The 17697-nt window shown below is 39.1% G+C and overlaps 1 protein-coding gene across 1 annotated transcript in view; it reads left to right on the top strand.

The window, feature by feature from the left end:
• CEP290 (centrosomal protein 290) overlaps positions 1 to 17697 on the top strand; it is a 113582-nt gene that overhangs the window by 65194 nt on the left and 30691 nt on the right. Inside the window, exons 27-37 of the mRNA XM_065400984.1 lie at positions 1142 to 1253; positions 3558 to 3763; positions 7783 to 7934; positions 9271 to 9382; positions 9773 to 10228; positions 11254 to 11418; positions 11728 to 11835; positions 11927 to 12061; positions 12716 to 12982; positions 15133 to 15240; positions 16285 to 16484. Coding sequence (XP_065257056.1) covers positions 1142 to 1253; positions 3558 to 3763; positions 7783 to 7934; positions 9271 to 9382; positions 9773 to 10228; positions 11254 to 11418; positions 11728 to 11835; positions 11927 to 12061; positions 12716 to 12982; positions 15133 to 15240; positions 16285 to 16484 — 2021 coding nt within the window. The remainder of the gene's footprint in view (positions 1 to 1141; positions 1254 to 3557; positions 3764 to 7782; positions 7935 to 9270; positions 9383 to 9772; positions 10229 to 11253; positions 11419 to 11727; positions 11836 to 11926; positions 12062 to 12715; positions 12983 to 15132; positions 15241 to 16284; positions 16485 to 17697) is intronic.

The raw sequence follows: 17697 nt of genomic DNA, 5'->3' as shown, positions 1-17697 counted from the left end.
AGCTATGCTTTTTTCCAAAGGAATGTTAATGACTTTTATCCAATGTTTCATGATAAATTCAAACACTGAGTTATTGGAAACAATCTCCTGCTCCATGGAACAAGAACAACACATGCCTGAGTCAGAAGCTGGCAGTAGTGATACCAGCATACATATTTTTCAAATGTACTTTTGTGAAATAACCATTCAAAAACATAACGCTGTAAAAATGTCAAAACAAAAATGACCTACGTTTTGATTTAGAAAATATGGTCACAGTGTGATATAGAGACCAATGAAACTGCAACTATTCCTGCAAACTTTTTTCTCCATACTGAAGTGGGGGCTCTCTTCAAAAATCCATGCCCTCTCCTTCCATTTAATCCCACCAGAGGGGCTAGTTCAAAGAGAAGCTCATAAGGTAAAACTTTGTAATAACCCTGTCCAGAGATTTTTCTGAGGGTAATGACAATTTAGCTCACAGGTGATAGGTAGCCAGTTACTGCAGACATTGTTTTCAGGCTGTTGGATGTATAATTGGTAACTGCAGAATGAGTGTTTCCCTAAGACGTGTTGGTTTTTTTTTTTTTTTTACTGAGAGAAAAGTTTACTTATTTTGCTTATCCCAGTAATCTGAAAGATCCGAAACTAAGAAGCACTTCTCAGCATGAACAAATTGTATGAAATGTGTTTGCAAACTAAGCCAATTAAAATAAGAGTATTTTAAAACAAAACAGTTGGCAATCCTTTCCTCCTTTTTGTTTCTTTTGGAATTAATCATGAACATTTAAAGCAACATAAAGATCTTATTTGTTGTACTGGTTTAAAGTATTGGTTTCAGCCATCATTTGGTCTGGGGGAGAGGGAACATTTTAAAATACCAATAAAGGGTTTTGGTTTTGGTTTTTATGTCTTGGGCATCGTGTACCTAGTCTTCTATAACAAAAAAACTCTTTGAGTTTAATATTTTGTTGATAAGAATGCATGATAAATAGAAGCATACAACATACACAGGCCAAAGACAAACATTTTTATTATTGTATAAGAACTGGATACCAGAGGCTGTTCTATTATGGGTTAATAAGTTATGCCAAACCATAATATTTTAACCATCAACCACATTACTGTTATATTGCTCTATTACGTTGTCTCTGCCATACAGAGTGAGAATGCATCCTTGAAGGAACAGATAAATTCATTAAATAAAGAACTTGAGATCACAAAAGAAAAACTTCACACTGTAGAACAAGCTTGGGACCAAACAACTAAGTTGGGCAAGTATAAAAGCTATTTCATATGAGTAAAGAACATACAGTATTTCCTTTGAAAAACTAATTTTTATATAAAGATTGAAAACAAAATATCTTTAGGAAACTTTAGATTAAATTATAATGTATTTCCCTCATTTCCTCTTCATTCAGAGGTTAAGAAAATTTTAGTGCATAAACTTTCTCAAGTTTAGGATTATTTTAGTCTTTTAGAGAACTTCTTGGTTGGTATTTTTCCAAATAGAATAGACTTTTATTATTTAGTAAGGTTAGCTATACTATTATTTTGTTAAAGCTTGAAATCCAGAAAACATTTTTAACAATGCTTTTTCACTGCCTTGATGGCAGGTGGACTTGGTGAGGTGGCCAGTTCTGGCTCTTCTTCCTCTTTGACAGTACACTCCCAGGGCAGATACGTTCTGACCCAGCAGCTGCTGAACCACCTGGTTCTCTCACAGGGGAATTGCTAGCCCCCAGTGGTGCAAACAGCTTTCAGTCACCCTCCCTTCAAGTGGGCTAAAGGTTGGGATTAAAGAGTGGGACTTTTTAGGTGACCTCAGTTGAATCTGATTCAGAGGCCCTGGGGTCCTGATTGGAACATCAGTCAAGTAAGCAGACAAGTGGTTTGCAGGACAGTGGTTTCCTCTGCCTGGATTTATAAACTTCAACATACTACTTTCATGTTCTTAATAACTGCAGCATTGTGTGGGTCCAACTTACTTCCCCGATTTCTCTCTTATGTAGTCCTCTCTTCTACACTTGTTTGTTCACTTAGTGTTTTATTCATTTTCTGCCAGTTATTTGCTAGCAGAGTGACTAAAAATGAGAGGTTACATTGAAAATGGTTATGCAGTCTTAATGATGATGGTTGCTGTTGTGCCTGTTATATTAATTACTAAGTGAAATCCCATGCTGTCGGATGTAATTCATAATGTATAAAAATGCTGAAAATGGCTGAGAACTTAAAAATTGGACAGTAACAGACAGCAAATCCCAGTGACGATTGAACCTGTGATACGCCTACACCTTGAATACTGCGTGCAGTTCTCGTCGCCCTATCTAAAAAAAGATATATTAGAATTGGAAAAGGTACAGAGAAGGGCAACAAAATGACTGAGGGTATGGAACAGGTTCCATATGAGGAGAGATTAAAAAGACTGGGACTGGTCATCTTGGAAAAGAGGTGACTAACAGGGGATATGATAGAGGTCTATAAAATCATGAATGGTGTGGAGAAAGTAAATAAGGAAGTGTCATTTACACCTTCACATAATACAAGAACCAGGGGTTACCCAACAAAATGAATAGACAGCAGCTTTAAAATAAACAAAAGGAAGTACTTCTTCACACAACACCCAGTCAACATATAGAACTCGTTGCCAGGGGATGTTGTGAAGGCCAAAAGTATAATTTGAGTACGTCGGATCGGCGGGTAGTTATCGCTCTATCGGGGATCGATTCATTGTGTCTACACTAGACACGATAAATCGATCCCCGATCGCTCTGCCGTCAACTCCGGAACTCCACCATGGCGAGAGGCGGAAGCGGAGTTGATGGGGGAGCGGCGGCCATCGATCCCGCGTCACGAGAATGCAAAGTAAGTGATTCTAAATCGATCTAAGATATGTCGACTTCAGCTACGCTATTCTCGTAGCTGAAGTTGCGTATCTTAGATCGATCCCCGCCCCCCCTCCCAGTGTAGACCAGGCCTTAGAAAAGTTCCTGAAGGATTGGTCCATCAATGACTATTAGCCAAGATGGTTAGGGATGTAATCCTGTGCTCTGGGTGTCCCTAGCCTCTGACTGTCAGAAGTTGGGACTGGATGGATCTCTCAATAATTACCCAGTTCTATTAATTCCCTCTGAGGCACCTGGCATTGGCAACTGTTGGAAGACAGGATACTGGGCTAAATGGACCATTGGTCTGACCCAGTATGGCTATTTTTAGATTCTTATGTTCTAGTCTAAACACAAAGAGCTCTCAACCATGCTTGTAGCTCTTTCCATCATTTTACACTGACTCAACAAATATTCTAGACTTCAGAGTGACACACAGACAGCATGATAATCCTGGAATCTTCTTACATAGCTAATGTTTTCTTAAAAATTGATAAGATTTTTTTAGATTTCTGATGTGTGATGAGGGAAGACTAGTTAAATGCCTAGCTCTTCCAATTCCAGAAACTGTTTAGGTGTTCTGGTTCCTTACAGAGGTAAATCAAAAGTACTTGTGCTATGTTAAGAAGTTGTATTTTTGTTTTTCTAATTTGAAAACCTTGTTAAGCCTAATTAAAATATTATTGAACGTAGGGGGTGACAATGCCATGGACAAGGCCACAAAAGCAATTACCAACAGTGAGATTGTTTCTATTTCTAAGAAAATCACTGTGCTGGAAATGAAGGAACTAAATGAAAGACAGAGAGCTGAACACTCGCATCGAATGTATGAACACTTAAGGAACACTTTAAAGCAAGTGGAAGAACGTAACTTTGAACTGGAAACTAAGTTTGCTGAGGTATAAAGAGATGTAATTAAATAATTTGTCAATTACATCCTAGAAATGCACTTAGAGCTTTTTGGTGTGTTGCTGTATTAGATACCTACCATTTGTGCCTTTTTTGATAGATAGGTTTACTTATCAAAATGTAGCTGCTTGTAAATAGATTTTTGCTTGAAGAGATATATGTTTAATATGTAATATATTAATTTGTCAGTAATTTATTTTGGAACTTAGTTATTCACTATAAAATTAATGCTGATATAATATGACTCTCACACAGTGGGCATATTGCAAAACCTTGTTAGTTCCTTGGCAACCAGATTTTTGCAAGAATCACAGTTCTTGATCTTTCTGTTCCCAATGTCTAACTGATATAAACTGTTTTCTGCTATTTTTTCTATGATCATCAGTGACTGTCATGGTCTTGCATATGTTTCAGACCTTGTTGGCTTTTGCATCCTCCTCCACCCTTTCTTTCCCACAAAATAATGCTATCTTGACTTTCTCACAAACCTTCTGTGTCCTTTTCTATGTTGTGTCTTATGCTTGGAATGTTATCTGCAGGGCTTTCTGCTATGCCACTTCAGGCCCTGCAGAAATCTGTCTTGGCCCAAAGCTATTTGATTTCCAAAAGTGACTAGTGACCTTGTGTGCTTCAATTTTTGTTGCCCAATTTGAGACTTCTTCAAGGGGCCTGATTTTCAGGAATTGTTGAGCACTAACTCTCCTAAATTCTGGCCTTTTTGAGAAGTGGAGTTCCAAAGAGGATGGAGCTAGGCTGTTCTCAGTGGTGGCAGATGACAGAACAAGGACCAATGGTCACAAGTTGCAGTGGGGGTGGTTTACTTTGGATATTAGGAAAAACTTTTTCATTAGGAGGGTGGTGAAGCTCTGGAATGGGTTACCTAGGGAGGTGGTGGAATCTCCTTCTGTAGAGATGTTTAAGGCACAGCTTGACAAAGCCCTGGCTGGGATGATTTAGTTGGGGTTGGTCCTGCTTTGAGCAGGTGGTTGGACTAGATGACCTCCTGAGGTCTCTTCCAATTCTAATCTTCTATGATTCTGTGTCTCGAATTGAGCAACAAAAATGACTAGTCACATTATTGTGAAAATGCTGGCTAGTAATGGTAATATAAATACACTATTCAGTGAGTCGTCTTCTTCTTCTTATTATTATTATTAATTATTTGTAGTACCAGCACCTTAGTTCTAGGCATTGTGCAAACATATAACAAAGAGAATCCCTGTCTTGAAGAGTTTATAGTCCAAGTATTGTTCCCTTTTTCTACACCATTTTATAGTTAGTTTTTTTGCTTTCACTGTTTCAAGAAACTGAAAACATTGGTTTTCTTTTAGAATACTTTGTTGTATGGATGCCTATATAGCTACTCTGACATGCATGCAATGTTGTAAGCAAGAAGTTGGATGTTTCAGAGTAGAACAAAAGAAAACCAAAGGAAGAAACTGAGAGGAAACAGTTTCACTAAATACAACTTCACACCACAATAGAGGCCCAACTTCAGTGTATACCCCAAATTAAGAAACACAGTAAAAGAACTAAAAAAGAGCCACCGTGGCTTAACAACCATGTAAAAGAAGCAGTGAGAGATAAAAAGACTTCCTTTAAAAAGTGGAAGTCAAATCCTAGTGAGGCAAATAGACAGCAGCATACACACTGCCAAATTAAGTGCAAGAATGTAATAAGAAAAGCCAAAGAGGAGTTTGAAGAACGGCTAGCCAAAAACTCCAAAGGTAATAACAAAATGTTTTTTAAGTACATCAGAAGCAGGAAGCCTGCTAAACAACCAGTGGGGCCCCTTGATGATCGAGATACAAAAGGAGCGCTTAAAGACGATAAAGTCATTGCGGAGAAACTAAATGGATTCTTTGCTTCAGTCTTCACGGCTGAGGATGTTAGGGAGATTCCCAAACCTGAGCCGGCTTTTGTAGGTGACAAATCTGAGGAACTGTCACGGATTGAAGTGTCACTAGAGGAGGTTTTGGAATTAATTGATAAACTTAACATTAACAAGTCACCAGGACCAGATGGCATTCACCCAAGAGTTCTGAAAGAACTCAAATGTGAAGTTGTGGAACTGTTAACTAAGGTTTGTAACCTGTCCTTTAAATCAGCTTCTGTATCCAATGACTGGAAGTTAGCTAATGTAACGCCAATATTCAAAAAGGGCTCTAGAGGTGAGCCCGGCAATTACAGACCGGTAAGTCTAACGTCTGTACCAGGCAAATTAGTCGAAACAATAGTTAAGAATAAAATTGTCCGACACATAGAAAAACATAAACTATTGAGCAATAGTCAACATGGTTTCTGTAAAGGGAAATCATGTCTTACTAATCTATTAGAATTCTTTGAAGGGGTCAATAAACATGTGGACAAGGGGGATCCAGTGGACATAGTGTACTTAGATTTCCAGAAAGCCTTTGACAAGGTCCATCACCAAAGGCTCTTATGTAAATTAAGCTGCCATGGGATAAAAGGGAAGGTCCTTTCATGGATTGTGAACTGGTTAAAAGACAGGGAACAAAGGGTAGGAATTAATGGTAAATTCTCAGAATGGAGAGGGGTAACTAGTGGTGTTCCCCAAGGGTCAGTCCTCGGACCGATCCTATTCAACTTATTCATAAATGATCTGGAGAAAGGGGTAAACAGTGAGGTGGCAAAGTTTGCAGATAACACTAAACTGCTAAAGATAGTTAAGACCAAAGCAGACAGTGAAGAACTTCAAAAAGATCTCACAAAACTAAGTGATTGGGCAACAAAATGGCAAATGAAATTTAATGTGGATAAATGTAAAGTAATGCACATTGGAAAAAATAATCCCAACTATACATACAATATGATGGGGGCTAATTTAGCTACAATAAATCAGGAAAAATATCTTGGAGTCATCGTGGATAGTTCTCTGAAAATGTCCACGCAGTGTGCAGAGGCGGTCAAAAAAGCAAACAGGATGTTAGGAATCATTAAAAAGGGGGTAGAGAACAAGACGGAGAATATATTATTGCCCTTATATAAATCGATGGTACGCCCACATCTTGAATACTGCGTACAGATGTGGTCTCCTCATTTCAAAAAAGATATACTGGCACTAGAAAAGGTTCAGAAAAGGGCAACTAAAATGATTAAGGGTTTGGAACGGGTCCCATATGAGGAGAGATTAAAGAGGCTAGGACTCTTCAGCTTGGAAAAGAGGAGACTAAGGGTACGTCTACACTTACCTCCGGGTCCGACGGCAGGCAATCGATGTTCTGGGATCGATCCCGGAAGTGCTCGCCGTCGACGCCGGTACTCCAGCTCAGCGAGAGGAGTACGCGGCATCGACAGGGGAGCCTTCCTGCCGCGTCTGGACCCGCGGTAAGTTCGGATTAAGGTACTTCGAATTCAGCTTTGTTATTAACGTAGCTGAATTTGCGTACCTTAGTCCGAAGTGGGGGGGTAGTGTGGACCAGGCCTAAGGGGGGATATGATAGAGGTATATAAAATCATGAGTGATGTGGAGAAAGTGGATAAGGAAAAGTTATTTACTTATTCCCACAATACAAGAACTAGGGGTCATTAAATGAAATTAATAGGCAGCAGGTTTAAAACAAATAAAAGGAAGTTCTTCACGCAGCGCACAGTCAACTTGTGGAACTCCTTACCTCAGGAGGTTGTGAAGGCTAGGACTATAACAGAGTTTAAAAGAGAACTGGATAAATTCATGGTGGTTAAGTCCATTAATGGCTATTAGCCAGGACGGGTAAGGAATGGTGTCCCTAGCCTCTGTCTGTCAGAGGGTGGAGATGGATGGCAGGAGAGAGGTCACTTGATCATTGCCTGTTAGGTTCACTCCCTCTGGGGCACCTGGCATTGGCCACTGTCGGTAGACAGGATACTGGGCTAGATGGACCTTTGGTCTGACCCGGTACGGCCTTTCTTATGTTCTTGTGTTCTTATGTAACATTTTCTGCTGACTAAAAATATATTGTATGCCTATTCCAAATATGTTTAGCAAATACACTGTTTTTTTTTTTAGCTTACTAAAATCAACCTCGAGGCACAAAAGGTGGAACAGGCATTAAGAGATGAACTGACAAACAGTGTGAGTAAATCAATAAGTGATGCGGATAGACGAAAAATCATGGAGTTAGAGAAGAGTGAAATGGAACTGAAGATTGAGGTATCAAAGTAAGTGCAGAAGTACCAAATTTAGTATTACAGTATGTTTGGAAGTATTCCATAATTGAATTATACAGATATATGTTGCTTCTACATTAACAATAAAAGAATTTTCATCTGTCTTTACATATTCTAAACCTGGAATTTTAGATGAAGCATTACATAAAGGATCAGATTTAGAAGAACACCGATTCTGATGGGACTTAAGCAAATGCTTATGTGCTGTCCTGAATAGGTATGAATGTAAGCAGGTGCTTAAATGCTTTCCTGCATAAGGGCCTTAATTAGATACAACAACTTTTTGTGGTTATTAAAATATTTCAGACAAATTAGCAAAACAATAATTTGTTCCTTTTGTTGCATCCTTATCAAGTATATAGAAAACTGGTGAAAATACTGCGGGGAAACAAAAATATTAATTTTTGGAAGATCCATTGATACTTCATTGAGTATTTTGAAAGAATCCTGCTTATACAAAGTATTTAAAATATCGTTACCTAAGTGTTGTCATATTTGCCCCAAAACAAGATCTTTGAATTAATGTGCTGCCATTTATGCCCTTCTGAAAGTTGTCATCAGACATAAAAAATAGCTTTTTTTCCCCCCATAAGAATGTCTTCAGTAGAAAATAGCAGAGGAAGTGACATGGAAACAAATATGATATACTCTGTAAAATGAATTGTTTCTAAATATGTTTTTCTTAAGTAATATTCAGCTTTTTTTTTTTTGCGGTAAAAGAAAAATACTGTTTTTGATGTGGAAGATACACAAAAGTCTTAAGTGTATCAAAATTTCCAAAAGTTAAAAGCAAATCTGCAATGCCATATAATTGCAGAGATTATAAAGTTGCTACAAGATATTAATAGTTCATCTTTCTGACTTCACAAGATTATGAATTGAAATACTAACATTTGTGGCCTAGAAATATAATTGTGACTGTGGACAGTGGTCTCTCTGTGTAAACAGTCTATACCCCTTCCAGGACTCAATTGGGATGTTTGCCATTGATGTAAGTAGTGAAACTGAAGAATCAGATCCATAAACCTCAGTCTTATTTCCAAAATAGGCATGAGAAGAGATTAGCAGCAGCTTTAATAACGGGGACAGTATCCAAATTACTGATCCATACTTGTATATGGGAGGGAAAAAGATCTAGAAATGCTGAAAAGTATGTTAACTTTGAATCTCCTAATATGAGGGAGAGATGCCTTTAAGCACCTCTCTTCAGGATCTTTTGTGTAGTAGAGCTAAACATTTTATTGGTAAAGGAACTTGGACACCATTTTAGCTTGAAGGATTATTTAATATTTTAAATTGAGATAGTATTCTTATTTCCCTCTACTAGGTTAAGGGAACTTTCTGATATTGCCAAAATGCAAGTTGCAGCTCTGGATGCACGGCAGCAATCCAGAGAGAAGGAAGTGGAATCCCTTCGAATGCAAGTTTTAGACTATCAGGTATGGTCAGTACTGCCCTGCTTTGTTAAGACTTTATAGTTAACTGATTTGTTTTGGGAGGGCGGGTTAGGGATAGAATATTTTTATATTAGGTTAAGAAAGTGCTTTCATAATATTTTGGAGAAATATTATTTTTAAAATCTGTATTTGAAAAGACAGATTTTTTTATTATTATTTTGGCTATAGAAGTAATACTGAACAAAACATGAACTGATGTGAGGCCAGATGCTGCTTCCATTGATGCCCAAAGGAGTTTTGCCATTAACTTCATTGGGAGTATGATAGGCGTTGTAATGTGGTAATCACTTACACTTCATGTAAATATGTTTAATTTTCAACAAATGATTTTATATTTTAAAAAATGTCTGTGTTATATATTTTGGTGCTTAGGCGCAGTCAGATGAAAAAGCTCTTATTGCAAAATTACACCAGCATATCGTAGCTCTTCAGATTAGTGAGACTACTGCTGTGGGCAAGCTAGAAGCACTTACAATGAAACTGCAAAAGATGGAGATTTATAATCTACGCTTAGAACAGAAGCTTGACGACAAAGAGCAGGGATTATACTATGCCCGACTAGAAGGGAGAAATAGAGCCAAACATCTACGCCAGACTGTGCAGTCTCTGCGGCGACAGTTTAGTGGTGCTCTGCCCTTGGCACAACAGGAGAAATTCTCTAAAACCATGATTCAGCTACAGAATGACAAATTAAAAATCATGGAAGAAGTCCAGCGTGCCCAGGAAGAGCGTCGAAACATAGAGAACAGAGCAATGGAGATGGAATTAAAAGTAAAAGGTTTAGAAGAGTTAATAGGCACATTGAAAGATACAAGAGGAGCCCAAAAGGTTTGACATCTTATAGCTTTTAGTAATCATTAATGTTATATATGTTTAATTAAAACTTTAATCTACTCTATACGCTAAATTTTTGCTTTAATATGTGCCTTCATGATTTCAGAATATGCAGTATTGTAACATCTGTTTGTTTTGTTTTCTAAAGAAAGGATAATGGACCGCTTTACTAGTTGGTATATCAGACCATGTCTACACTTACTGGTAGATCGGCATTGTTGCGATCGATGCAGCGGTGTCGATTTAGCGGGTATGGGGAAGACCTGCTAAATCGATCGCAGAGCGCTCTCTGGTTGACTCCCGTGCTCCACCTCCCCAAGAAGAGTAAGGGAAGTCAGCGGCAGAGCGTCTCCCGTTTACCCAGCGTGGTGTAGACACCTCGGTAAATTGACCTAAGCGACGTCGACTTCAGTTACGTTAGTCACGTAACTTAAGTAGCGTAACTTGAGTCTACGTGCCATAGTAGTGTAGACCAGCCCATAGTCTAAGTAGGGTCAGACTTGGTTTTTCTTTTGACTGAAGGCCTCTAAAGCAAATTTAAATGCTGTAGGAAGTGGTATTAGAGATTCAATACAGTATGAAATAGGAAGCACTGTGCTACCCACTTTTAGCACAAGTCCCAACTACTTTGTTATTTGGATAATTATATTTTCCTTTTCTAGATAGTTACCTTTAAACTGGATAAGACATTCTCATTTTCTGTCCCAACTATTGTATAGTATTGCATTCTCTATTTAAAGACATTTGTATTTCAATGGTGGGTAAAGTGGCCTTGGTATATTTAGTTTTCAATCAGTCTGTAAAGTTTTTGAGCATTTTGGGATCTATGTAAGTGATAGATATTGCTACTATTAGTGTATATATATATATAGTTGAATGTTATAGTTAGTTATATACAACTTTTCTGGGTTGTTTTGCAAACTTAGTTTCACTTTGGAAAAGACATCCAACATTTTGCTCTTTTCGTCTGATTAAGATGATATTGATAATGAACTGTACGAACTATTATTATTTATCAGGTAATTGAATGGCATATGAAAATGGAAGAACTTCGTCTCCAGGAACTTAAACTGAATCGAGAGTTAGTCAAACAAAAAGAAGAGATGAAATATTTGAATAATATCATTTCTGAATATGAGCGTACAATCAGCAATCTGGAAGAAGAAATTGTACAGCAGAGCAAGGTATAAACTTCTGCATAGTGTTAGAATAACAATATATTTTCTGTTTTATTTAATGATTTTTAAAATTCTTTTGTTACATTTAAAAAACTCATAACTTACAAGTACAAGATGTATACTACTTAAATGTCTGTTATCCCATGCTGTTACAGTTAAAGATGTATTGCCATCAATGGTACATTGGAATTGCTTTCAAATTCTCTAAAGTAGGGGTGAAATCCTTGCCCTGTTGAAGTGAATAGTAAAGTTCTCATTGACATCATTGGGTCAGGATTTCAATGTAGATTTCTTTAATCAAACTTTTTTGTATAGTTTTATGAAGAGCGGCAGATGGCTTGGGATCAGAGAGAAGTAGAGTTAGAACGTCAACTAGACGTATATGACCGTCAGCAAAATGAAATACTTAGTACTGCTCGAAAGGTACCTATACTGATTTATTTTAAATAAATTAATAAGTGTGCTGATTAGAGTTGTCAGAAAAGTAATGTTCATGTCTGTCTTTTCTGTGCAGTTTGAAGATGCTACAGGTTCGGTTCCAGATCCTAGTTTGCCCCTTCCACAGCAGCTTGAGCTAGCTTTGAGGAAAATTAGGGAGCACGTTCGAACAATCCTAGAAACTCGGGCAACCTGCAAATTATTAGAAGAGGTAATTAGATGAATATACACCTAAACTATTAAAAGCATATGCATAGAACAAGAATAAATATGTTCATCTGAGTTTATTTTCTAATGTGTAATATGAGGCATGCATTTATAAGAAAAGAGTACCACTGAATAGTTTGATATCTGAATATTGTGAAAAGCTAATTTCTGTTGCTCTTTAGATATGAAAAAAACTCAAACAGGAAGAGAATTGGAAACAGTTTATATTCAAGGTGCTGAGATTGTATAAAATTAGGTTTCTTAGTACTAATTAGGTTTAATTAGCATTCTGTAGCATTAATTGATTTAATAAACAGTGTTAAATTTAACAAATGACACCACTAATTCCTTTAAGAAAGGTTACCAAAGTGAAAATCTGTTACATAGATTTCTTATCAAACACTAAATATAAAATTAATCCTCTAAAAATACTGTATTAATAAATTTGGTATGTAAATACATTGTGCTATGAAAATTCCGCACAGTGAAATACAAGTTATAATTGTATTGGTGTGTAGTGTGTCTAATAATTCCAAGTAGGGAAAATTGAAAACAAAGCCATTTTTTGATTTGTAATTTGATTTAGACATATTCTGACACATTTCTTTTTTAAAACGTAATATTTCTATAAGATTAGTAATAATTTCCTTTGTTGTAGAAACTGAAAGAGAAAGAAACTGCACTGTGGAAAGCAGAACAAAATGTTTTATCAAGAGACAGAGTTATAAATGAACTAAGGCTTCGATTACCTGCAACAGCAGAAAGAGAGAAGATAATAGCTGAGCTAGGTAGAAAAGAAGATGATCCAGAATACCATCGTGCCCTGAAAGTTGCCCATCAGACCATTACAAATATGCAAGCAAGACTAAATCAAAAGGAGGAAGTGTTGAAGAAGTATCAGCATCTCCTTGCAAAAGCTAGAGAGGTATACACACTTTTTGTGTTATCTTGTATTATTATTTTTTTTTTTAAGAGTTTGAGTTAATTTTGTGCCCAGTCCTGCTTTCAATGGAGGGTGTCATAAATATAAAGGGAAGGGTAACCACCTTTCTGTATACAGTACTATAAAATTCCTTCTGGCCAGAGGCACAAAATCCTTTGACCTATAAAGGGTTAAGAAGCTGAGGTAACCTAGCTGGCACCTGACCAAAAGGACCAATAAGGGAACAAGATACTTTCAAATCTGGGGAGGGGGAAAAGGCTTTGTTTTGTCTGTTCTTTGTCTGTCTGTACTGGGTGCTTGCCGGAGACAGATCTAGAAGGTAAGCAATCCAACTCAATTAGAATGAATAAGTAATAATAAGGAAATGCGTTAGCTTACTTTTATTTTGGCCTGTGATTTTCCTTGTCTAGAGGGAGGTTTTGTCTTTGGATTTGTAACTTTAAGGTTTTGCCTAGAGGGGAGATCCTCTATGTTCTTGAGTCTTTTGTTATTCTGTAAAGTACTTGCCATCCCAATTTTACAGAGGTAATTCTTTTACCTTTTCTTTAATTAAAATTCTTCTTTTAAGAACCTGATCGATTTTTCATTGTTTTAAGATCCGAGGGTATGGGTCTGTGTTCACCTGTACCAATTGGTGAGGATATATTCTCAAGCCTCCCCAGGAAAAGGGGTGTAGGAGCTTGGGGGATTATTCTCAAGCCTGCCCAGGAAAAGGGGTGTAGGGGCTTGGGATATTTGGGGAAGGTAGGGCTCCAAGTGGCCCTCCCTAAATGTTTATTTAAATCACTTGGTGGTGGCAGCGTTACCTAATCCAAGGTACAAGGAAGTATCTGTGTCTTGGGGAGTTTTTAGCCTAAGCTGGTAGAAATAAGCTTAGGGGGTCTTTCATGCGGGTCCCCACGTCTGTACCCTAAAGTTCAGAGGGGGGAAGGAACCCTGACAGAGGCATTGCAAAATTCCCATTGACTTTAGTAGGAGCAGAACAGGGCCTTTATTATGAATTTCTCATTGCACAAAGTTCAGGTTTTCTTAACCTCTTGTATTTAAAAATTTATTTATGTAAAAATGTTCTGATTGTTCTCCTTTTGGAATTGCTTTAATATGGCAGGACTAGGAAGCAAAGTCTGCAGTGATAGATGCATGAAATTAACAAATAGTATAATTCTGCATTTTGGTTGTTTTTCATGCACTTTCCTTGGGGGGAGAAAACCAGAATTCTGTGCTGTAGCGGTTCATTATGGCCCAGATCATGCAGCGAGCTTGGCATGGGTAGACTCTTGCACAGGTCTCATTACAGGATTGTGACCTGTGGTTGCAGTCATGAAAACATTTTATTCATTAGCTGTATAAGAACTTAAAAAAAATTCTTTAAGATGAATGTAAAGTTTGTTAAAGATGCCAGTCTGATGAGGAAATGAGGTGCATAAATAAAGGATGGAAAAGACCAGAAACGGTGAAGAGAATGACAGTATTAAAGGAGATGGTAGAGAGAACAATCAGGAAAGGCAGGAATACTGATTCTTTGGGGAGTATGATAGCATTGAAAACCATATAAAAGAAGGCAGAGAGGCAAACATACTCAGCGCCTTTCTTGAGATTCCATGAGTCTTGTTCTTTAGTCAGACCCACAATCAGTGACTCCTGCATGACCAAATCAATTTGTTAAATACTCCTTGGTCTGCCTGACTGAATAAGGAGTGTTCTATGATTGATGCTCTGCCTATATACACAAAAACAGTGAGAGTACAGAATGTTACAAACTCCAAGCTTTGTCTTGCACTTTGAGAATTAAAGAAGGGAAAATTGTCTCTTTCTGGGTATTTGCACACTTCCAGAAAAATGTAATACTATGACTTAAATCTGAACATATTGAGAGGCTTAATTTAACATTGCATTCATGTAGTTTTGGGCATTTACTTTTTTTCCCCCTCTCCTAGAAAAAATTGCCAGGATAATGAAATTACTTTAACTCCTTAGTGCTTATATTTGCTTGCCAGTGATAGGATTTCCTCAGCTCGTATTCTATTTCAAAGTAAAAGTAATTAGCATGGAAAGTACACCTGTTCCATGGATTTCTGGAGTATCATGCATGTATACATGAAATTAAAAAAATGTTCATTTTGTGCTAATAGGAGCAAGAGGAAATCTCAAAGAAACATGAAGAAGACCTCCGGGTTCTACATCAGAAGCTAGATTTTCAAGCTGATAATTCACTTATTAAATTCAAACAAACTGCTTTGGTAGGTTTGTTGGTTTGTTTGGGATGGGGGATTGTTTTGTTCAGTGTTGTATATTTGTTTGTATGTTGGTTTGGTTTTTTGTAAATTTTGAAAATTATGTTAATTCTCCATACCAGAGGAGCAGTTTTTCAGTTCAAGATAGTATAAACAGGAAGATAAATAAGTAGGACTGTCATTACATTATTATTGTATGAAGATGAAATTGAAAGAATTTGAGAAAGACGAGTGAGGAAATAGGGGTCAATTAACACATTTGGTACTTCAGTGTATAAGTGCATAATTCAACATGTCCTATTTAATAGAGAGCCCTTGGGGAGGTTGATGTCTTCCATTTTCTCTCTCCTTTTTTAATATTCTACAGCAGCATTTCTGAAACTGGGGTCCGTGGACCCCTGGGGGTCCTCAATGGTACTCCAGGGCGTCTGCGGGCCACACTGATCAACTCCTCTCCCACCCTCCCAGCACCTCCTGCACGCCGGGGAACAGCTGTTCAGCAACGTGCAGGAGGCACTGGAAGGAGGGGGAGGAGCAGGGATGGAGCGCGCTTGGGGGAGGGGAAAGAACGAGGTGGGGAAGAGGGAGGCAGGGATGGAGCAGGGCCGGGAAGAGGTGGGTTGGGGCCTTGGGAGAAAGGGTGGAGTGGGGGCGGGGTCTGGGGCTGAGTGGAGAGCTTCGGGGTCTGAAAATTTTTAAATCAAAATGGGGGCTCTTGGGTTGCTAAAGTTTGGGAACCGCTGTCCTACAGAAAATAAAATAAGCTCCATCCTAATTAAAGATTCGCTTTTGACACTGTTTCTCAAAGACTGACCATCTATATTTAACCAGTTACAAAACTACACTTCAGATACAGAGACCATTTACCAACGTTCAGTGTGGCTAACATTTGAGTATAGTGCTATGAGTCACATCACTGGTTATAAAATATAGTGTAAATGTTGCTGCTTCGTTATGTTTGGGATCAAGTTTAACATAATGAAATAATTGCAGCACTTTGCTGTATAAGATGTAGAATATTTCATACGAATGATTTTTCTGTTTTTATAGGAGTTAATGAAAAAACCTTCTTTATCAGTTCCCACCAACAAACATTTCATTCGTCTGGCTGAGATGGAGCAAACAGTAGCAGAACAGGACAACTCTCTTGCTTTACTTCTAGGCAGATTAAAGAAAACATCATATGATTTGGAGAAACAAAAACAACTTACTTTATTAAAAATCAGAGAGTTTGAAAACATCAAGGCTCTGTAAGTATTTAGATATACAATTATTACAATTCAAGTAATAATTTGATTAGACCAATCAGCTATAAGTCTAAAACAGGGATCGGCAACCTTTGGCATGTGGTCCACCAGGGTAAGCCCCCTGGTGGGCCAGGCCGGTTTGTTTACCTGCCGTGTCCGCAGGTTCAGCCGATCGCGGCTCCCACTGGCCACAGTTCGCCGTTCCAGGCCAATGGGGACTGCGGGAAGAGGCATCCAGCACATCCTTCAGCCCGCGCCGCTTCCTCCAGCCCCCATTGGCCTGGAGCGGCGACCCGCGGCCAGTGGGGGCCGCGATCGGCTGAACCTGCAGATGCAGCAGATAAACAAACCGGCCCGGCCCATGCCAAAGTTTGCCGATCCCTGGTCTAAAACGTATACTGTGTCATTAAGACTATTTATTGAATTAGAATCACAGAAGATTAGAGTTGTAAGAGACCTCAGGAGGTCATCTAATCCAGCGCTTCTCAACCGGGGGTCCGTGAGCCCTTTCAGGGGTCCGCGGCGCCCCGGGGCTGAAACCTGCAGCCCCCCGACCCCAGCTGGAAGCGACGCGGGGCTGAAGCCGGAAAACCCCTCCCCCTCCAAGCCAGGAGCAGTGGGGGCTGAAGCCGGGAGCCCCATCGCCCCCCACCCCTGCCTGAAGCTGGGAGCCGCACTGGGAGCCCCCCCGCCCATAAACAATCCCTAGCTACCCCCTGCCTACACCCTGAGCTACCCCCTGCCTGCACACAGCCCCTAGCTATCCCCTGCCTTCACCCTGAACTATTCCCCTCACTTCACACAGCCCCTAGCTACCCTCTCCCAGCACCCTGAGCGGTTTTCAAACTTTTTGAACTGAGTCCCCCCCTTTGAGTTATATTTTTTGGTTGCATCCCCCCACAGCCCAGAAAGGCTAGGTGGCCTCCTGAATGAGTCTGGAGGTGGCGCCCCCTCGCTGGACCCTGCTCTGTGGAACTGGCTCGAGCCCCGCCAGCCCTTGCCCCCCGAAAATAGAACTAAAACTATGCCTATGCCTAAGGGTCACCCCACCCCGGCCCGGAGCTCCGCGCTCTCTCCCCACCAGGCCCTGGTGTTTTTGTAGCCTGTTGGGGTGGACCTCAGAAAGAAAAAGGTTGAGAACCCCTGATCTAGTCCAACCCCCTGTTCAAAGCAGGACCAACCCCAACTAAATCATCCCAGCCAGGGCTTTGCCAAG

This window comes from Emys orbicularis, chromosome 1 (genome assembly GCF_028017835.1).
Source record: "Emys orbicularis isolate rEmyOrb1 chromosome 1, rEmyOrb1.hap1, whole genome shotgun sequence".
Taxonomy (NCBI): domain Eukaryota; kingdom Metazoa; phylum Chordata; order Testudines; family Emydidae; genus Emys; species Emys orbicularis.
Note: the sequence above shows the minus strand (reverse complement) of the source record. Positions and strands in the feature narration are given on the sequence as shown.